Raw genomic sequence first — 7,460 nt, forward strand, 5'->3', positions numbered from 1 at the left:
TTAGTAAACATAAAACCTGCTTATAAATATCAACACTAGTCACTACTAGCCATTTGTAGCAATCTTAAGCCAATTAAATGCTTATAGCGAGTAAAAGCCCCTTGTAGCCAGTTTCATCCAAATACACTGAAATCGCACAGAATTGTCAATTATACTCGCTAATAGCCATTGATAGCCATCTGAAGTCAATCTGGTCAGAAATCAATACTAAAAGCCAAAAATAGCCACTAAAAGTCGTTCCAGTTAGTAAACACAAAAATCGCTCATAACTATCAACCAGATTTGTACGTAACTTAAATACTTTACTCAAGTTACTGTATCTTAAATACTTTTGTGAATAACTTGGTATCTTGCAAATACTTTCGAACGTCAGTACGTCAGACGTCAGTACGTCGAACGTCTCCAACTTAAACACTTTTTTCAAGTAACTTGTACTAATTTTAAAGTTAGCTTTTAATTACTTTCTATTGTCTTTAGAGGCGGGAAGCTTGGAAAATATTGAAGTCCAGTTATTTTGGCTAAACGTCCTGCCATTGCAGATACATTTCGTGCCAGGTAATACAGTGTACTTCCGTGCTTCTGCTGAAAGAGGTGACACGGATAAGCAGGTGTCGCAGCCTCAATCCTAGCGGACATGTGTCGTGTCTCCTAAATGGGCAAAACGTCAAAGCACAATTTCCTACTATTTCTTTGTAGCCAAGCCCAAGAGAAACAGAGATTCCGAAGCTGAAGGGCATCTGGGCAAAACCATAAGATGTGTACAAGGCAACAAGCCAGAGGAAGGGCACTTGTGTCGGAGAGAGGGTCGGTTCTGCAAGTGTCTGGTAAGAGTCGACAGCAACTCGGAGTTTATTTTTCAATGTTATGGAGTGAAAGCATATAAAAGAAAGCCTTCCAGCTTCAGAAATGCCTTTGCATCCGCACGCAGTCGCACACACCGCTCGTTCGTTTCACTAGGCTCTCTTCGCACACAAGACTCGTAAGACGCGACTACACCGCTCCGATCCGTCGGCCCATCGCTCGTAGCGTACGCAGCGTTAGCAAGTTTAGTAGACCATGTTTCCCCCTCCGCTGCGAAGAAACCGCCACTGCGCCTGCGCGCCGATGGCCTTGGCTGTAGACTTCCGGGTAGTGGAGGGACTTAGCGGAGGGGGAAACACGGTCTACTAAAACTCGCTATTGTCTTCGGTAGCACGAATGACCGCCGGCGCCCACCACGATGGCGCCCGCTCTCCCCTGGCCTGGACTCCCCGACACCCGACAGCACGGCACCGCCAGTGCACTGACGGGGGAAGCGGAAACGAACACCTGACACAAGGGGAGCGTCGGAGGCGAGCCTCTGTGTAGAAACTCGCTCCGCAGGCGAACGGGCCCCGCGCTGCCCTCGCCTATGTCGTCGCCATAGCAAGGGTATAAAGGGAAAACATTTTTATTTGTTTCATTCGTAGTTACTTGGGACCTCCTAGAAGCCTGAGCGGCAGCCAAAGTCTAGCTAAGAAATTTCCCAAAGATTCCATAGTGGCTGGGAGGAAGAATTTGTTTTTACTTCGCTTGCGCTTGGCAATGAATTGCAGAGAAAATTGTAACTTGAGAGTATCTTGAAATTAACGAGTTACTTTTTTTTGAGTATTTTCTACGTTACCCAATTACTTTACAAATCTGAGTATTTAATACTCTACTCAGCTGCTAGTGTTCGTGGTACTCAGTTATAACTTAACTTAAATACTTTTAGTGAGGGTCTTGTACAAGCCTGCTATCAACACTATTTTATAATGGCCATTTGTAGCCATTTCAAGGCACAATAATAGCCACTTATAGCCTGTTTTATCATTAAACACTGAAATTGCACAGAATTGTTTATACACACTAATAGCCATTTCTAGCCATTTGAAGCCAAACTGCACAAAAATAGATAATAGCCAACAATAGCCACTTAAAGCCATTCCAGTTGGTAAGCACAAAAATCACTCATAACTATCAATACTAGTCACTACTAGCCATTTGTAGCCAAATCAAGCCATTGCGATAAAAATAAATGTTTATAACCAGTAATAGGCACTTGTGGCCCTTTTCACCTATATACGCTGAAATAGCACATAACTGTAAATTATACTCACTAATAGCCATTGCTATCCATTTGAAGCCAATCTGGTCAGAAATAGATGCTGACAGCCAACGATAGCCACTTAAAGTAATTCTAGTTAGTAAACACAAAAACGCCCATAACTATCAACACTAGTCACTAATAGGCATGTATAGCCCATTTCGATCAAATTTATCTAAAATTTTATGCAAAAGCCAATAATAGCCGCTTGAAGCCATAATCATTTTTAAGCACCGAAATAGCACATAATTGATTAATGATCTCATCAATATCCATCAGCAGCCACTTCAATTCAATCTGGTCAAAATAAATACAAATAGCCAACATTATCCACTTGACGCCATTCCATTTTCTAAATATTAAAATGAGTATGGCTTATAATTAATAGAAACATATTAATAGCCCCCTGAAGTCATTCCAGTTTATAAACAGAAATAGCTCAAAGTCTTTATTACTCATTATTAATATTTGTAGCCATATCTCTCAAATATATATAAAAGTGGAGGCTGATAGCCAATAATAGCCAGTTGAAGCCATATGCATCCACCAACGCCGAATAGATAATTGTAAGTTCTCTCATCAATAGCCATTGGCAGCCATTTAGGGTCAATCTGGTCAAAGAATATGCTAATAGCCAGCAAAAGCTACTTGAAGCCAACGTTACTGAAACACTCAGTTGGGAAACTCATCGTCGAAACTTGGGCCGCTGGCGTCCACCGAGACCGAGCTAAATACGACAACAGCGCCACTCTTTATCAGTTGTCTGTACTGTGGTCAGCTTGAGCTTTCAGAAAGCATGTTTTTGCATAAAAACAAACGGAAAAGACACTTTTTGTATGAAATTTGTTGGAGTTTAGTACAATATGATGGGCGCGTGATGTTTTTAAAACCTTTAGTTTGCAGGGTTTTGCGGCACAATTAATATTGTTTTTATACAACCACGCCTCAGCGGTGCTTTCAGGTAGCGCGTCCCGACCTAGGTGCATTTTAACTTCGGTCGCAAGTCGCGGCGCGTCCGCTGGGGAGACGGGGGTGGCACCCCTGTAACTTTTTCCACTATATCTGTTTCGGCGCCAAAATGGCCGATTAATGCCAAAATAGACGTCGCGTGCAGTTGTTCGAGTGGTCGCTGCGGGAGAAATGGCGGCGCTGTGTTCGCCATTAGCTCGGTTCTCGAGGACAGATCGGGGCCACTTTTTGAGAGCAGTCTTTATGGCAGTTTTCCAACTGAGTGTTTTAGTGACGTTGGCGTAAGCAAACAAAAAATGATATAATTATGATAGAAAAAATCGTAAGGGTGCAGGCCACCTGGTGAATATTAACCATGTTGAAATAACCTGAGACGGGTAGAGAAGAAGCATCAAAGCGTAGAAGGGACAGAAAATAGACGGGACAACGTCTCAGGTTATTTCAACATGGTTAATATAATTATCAATAATAATCACTTCTAGTCACTTAGAGTCATTTCAAGTCGGTCTCATAAAAAATTGATGCCTATCGCCAATTATGGTCACTTGGAGCCAAGGGCATCGAATAAGGCATGTTTCGGTAGGAATAAAACAAATCAACAAGCTCAGAAAAGGTTAATAATTATTTAGATTGTACAAAATCTGACTGGTCTATACAACACACTGCATATTGACGTCAAAATACCAAGAGGTCCAATATCACAAGCTTATACTCCCTATGCACCATCAAAAAAAGGGAATATTTCATAGACTAAGTTGTCCACTCCATGCCGCCAGGATCGCTTTCTAATTCCGTCTCCCATTTTAAACCGAAGTTTCCAGTATTAGTCTGTACGGTATTTTGATAATCTACGTAGTCGCGGGTGGATGGACGCCCTCGAGTGATGTCTGCACGCGAAATGTTTGAATATTCGAGGGGCCTTTAGCAACCGAAGGGGCATTCGGATAAAATCGAATAGACCAAAAGTGATGGCCACCGTCTTGGAGAGTTCACTTCACTCGACTATGATCGGATGGTAGGCTGGTCTAGTTTGAAGGAAGTATTCGAGCCTTAGTAGTCACCGCATCGTCTTTCTGGGAGCTCGGAGACCATGCGCAGTGGATGCGCTCGTGGACACGGACTTGATGGCGGCTGCTGAGTTCCGAGCTCCATCTCATAAATGTCTGGACAAGAACTGTGTACAACGATTCGTGTGTAACAGGCAATTTCGAAAGCCACGCGCTCGTGCCCATGCCTCTGGCTTCACTACAAATGTTTGTGAGACGCAGTACAGTACCAGTCAGCGGCGTAGACTTTCCATTTTCCCGGGGGGGAGGGGGGGGGGGGGGCAGGCTGAGTTCTCTCGGAGAGGGGGGGAAGGGGGTTGCTGCGCGTTATTTTTTCGCCAGAACTGGAGATTGAAGCTAACGAAAACACGCTGGAATTCCACTTCCCATGTATTTTGTCAATAAAGGCAACGTGGGCGTTATTTTGTTTACATGCCGCTACTAGAAGCTCGTTACATGGCACGTAAACAGCGTCTCGGTAAGAATCATGACCCGGGCTCGGGGGGGGGGGGGGGGGCACGAGCCCCGTTGCCCCTCCCCCCCCCCCCCCCCCCCCCCCCCCCCCCCCCATAGTCTACGTCTATGGCACCAGTCGTCCGGTTATCACAGGAATATTCGCTCGCCTCCACTAGAATTCCGAGGTATTGACCACAGAAACCTTGCGCACGTCTGATCCAACCCCTTCCTCCGCCAAGTACTGATGGTTGTCCCCTTTTTGCGCGGGCACTCGAACACAGTGGTCAGTGAGGTACAGGAGGTTTCACGCAGCAGTCGATAGGAGTCGCGCTCCAACCCCCTTAGTTTAAAGTCATAGATTAGCCGGACGAAAAAGTCTCGTAGGCTCTCGTCCGACGCATTGCTAGAAGTCCGGCCTGTTACGGCACAGGCCGGCGCAGCCCCGTTATTTCCCCGTCGGCACGGCGGCGAGCTCGGTCCGCGCGCGACGGGGCATCGCGAGGGAGCGGGCCCTCTGTGGGGGGCACGACGCCGCGAGACGGATCTCTGGGCAGGAAGCGGCCAGGCGCCCCCGCGCCCAAGCGCCAAGTGTCATCGGCGAGCTTCGTCCGCGGCCGTGCCCGGTTGCGTAAGGGCCCGTCGCTTCCTCAAAGGCCTCACGGCGCGCGTCGGGGTGACTGGGGCGATGCGGCTCGCCTTGGCCCCTCAGGGCCCCCGGGGTGCTGGCACGTCGTTCGCGACGGCGGTCACCGCGGCGGATCCGCCGCCGCCGGGAGTCGCCGAGATTCGTCGAGTGACGGCCGAAGAGTTCGCTGCCCGGACCAGAAAAGCGCTGACGCCGACACGGGCGTGGCGGGAGCGGAGCGAAGGGCGCGAGAGCATACGCCACACACGCCGGAACAACGCTGGACTGTTCGAACTGCTGGAACTGAAAAGCGTTTAAGGGGGTAGTGCAACCATTTTAATTCTGAATGAATTGGCAGTTTGTATTTTCTTATATTGTTTATCCAATCACAAGTGACCAAAAACGCGTCACCCTGCTCGGAAAAACTGCTCTCCGGCGCGAAATCTCGAAGAAAAAATGGAACGCATTATTTGCCGATCCGCAGCCGCGTGTGGCGGTTACGGGAACTACGGCGACAGCGGCTCTGGGACATACACGAAAGTCAACAAAAACCTGTCCCCCTCTACCTTCGCCGTCAGCCCCGTGGCGAACCGTCTCTTGTGTCGATCGCTCGCCGCGATTTCCGACGATGCTGATAGTCGAAAATCGAAAGTCAACAATCGTGGAGAAAGCGGCTGGGGTCTCTGAAGAGAGAACGCAAGGGGGAAAACCACGTGATCCCCCTGTTGCGAATTGCCGAAATAGCTCGTGGGACTGCGGGCAAAAAGAAAAGAATGGACTGATGCGCGAGGACCTCGGAAAAGCTTCCCCTGCACAGTTGCCTGTACATACGTAAATATGCCATCAGTAAAGGAGTGTATTTCTTCTCAATTCAACAACCTCGAACGAATTATTTCGCCTGGAAGTACATGGTGCCGAAACCCGGGACTGAGGCTCGAACAGCGTAAGCGGAACTCCGAACGTTGCCGATCGACTACACTCTACTGCTGTGGGATCTTGAACAGGTACATATGGAACGCCTGAAATCGAAGCGCACCGTTCGACGTTCGCAAAACACCCGGCTCATCAACGAAGCTACTGCAGTTCTTGAAACTGCAGACCTGGCTACTCTGACATCGCTGCTCGAACGACTGACTACGAGCAACAACGAGCTGCGTCAAATTAATACCGAGACCGAAGACCACATCAGCGATGGAGACCTCGTAGCAGAATACACTGCATTAGTCGAGTACGATGACGAGACTACGAGAATGATCGCCGCGCTGGGTAGTAGGGCAGCTACCCTCCGGGAGAAGGAAAGACAACCGCCGCCTCCGCCATCGGTGTCGACGCAGTCAGCAACAGCGACCAAGAAACAGCACAAGCTAATAGAGCCACGGGAGTCAAGCTTCCCAAGCTACGTCTCCAGACGTTCAACGGCGACATTGGTGGATGGCAGAGCTTCTGGGTGCAGTTCTCTAGTGCTATCCATGATAACGAGAGCGTCCCGCGCTGCCAGAAGTTTCACTATCTGCGCACTCTTGTCACCGGACCAGCAGCTGCAGCGATCGCAGGGCTACAGGCCACTGACGCCTGCTACGATGACGCGATAGAGATTCTTTCTGGTCGATTCGGAAGCAGACGACGAATCAAACAAGACCATCTGGCAAAACTGCGGACGTTGCCCTCCGTCAGTTCATCAAGCGACACCAGAAATCTACGACGAATGTACGACCACCTACAGATAAACATCCGCGGACTGAAGGCTCTCGGGGTTGGGTCAGACACGTATTCCACGATGATGGCTGACATTATACTGAGAGCACTACCGAAAGACGTAGTCGTCGATTACTACCGACGAACTAGCTCCACATACCCAACAACGTTGACTGAAGCCGTCCAGCAAAGACCTGAAGCAGCACACGCTTCAAGTCACAGCTCCGCTATCTCGGCCAGCACCATCCCAACAGCTCCGCTTGTTGATGGGGAGCTTTCACGAATCCTGAGCTTCCTTCGGGCCGAGGTGGAAAATAGAGAAAGAGTCGGGTTAACTGAGACGACAAGCCTAGCGTCCAGACACAATCAGAAAGATCAAGCTCGGCAATCCAGAAAGCCAACAGCTGCAGTGCTGCAGACAAACAAGGAACCTGGTTGCTTCTTCTGCAAATCAACGAAGCACTCAACTGAGACCTGCGTTTTATCCCATGGGCAAAAGAAAACGCGACTATCCGGTGACATGCGATGTTTTCGATGCACTAAGAAGGGACATCGAGCAAAGGAC

The 7,460-nt window shown here is 48.5% G+C and overlaps 1 protein-coding gene across 1 annotated transcript in view; it reads right to left on the bottom strand.

Annotated features, from left to right (window-relative positions):
• Positions 1-6,991, bottom strand: part of LOC8043140 (cyclic AMP-dependent transcription factor ATF-3) — a 78,616-nt gene extending 71,625 nt beyond the window's left edge. The window contains exon 1 of the mRNA XM_040217943.3: positions 6,922-6,991. Coding sequence (XP_040073877.1) covers positions 6,922-6,991 — 70 coding nt within the window. The remainder of the gene's footprint in view (positions 1-6,921) is intronic.
• Between the last annotated feature and the right edge of the window lie 469 nt (positions 6,992-7,460).

The sequence above is a fragment of the Ixodes scapularis genome, unplaced genomic scaffold (assembly GCF_016920785.2).
Source record: "Ixodes scapularis isolate PalLabHiFi unplaced genomic scaffold, ASM1692078v2 PGA_scaffold4__175_contigs__length_147842914, whole genome shotgun sequence".
NCBI classification, from domain to species: Eukaryota; Metazoa; Arthropoda; class Arachnida; order Ixodida; family Ixodidae; genus Ixodes; species Ixodes scapularis.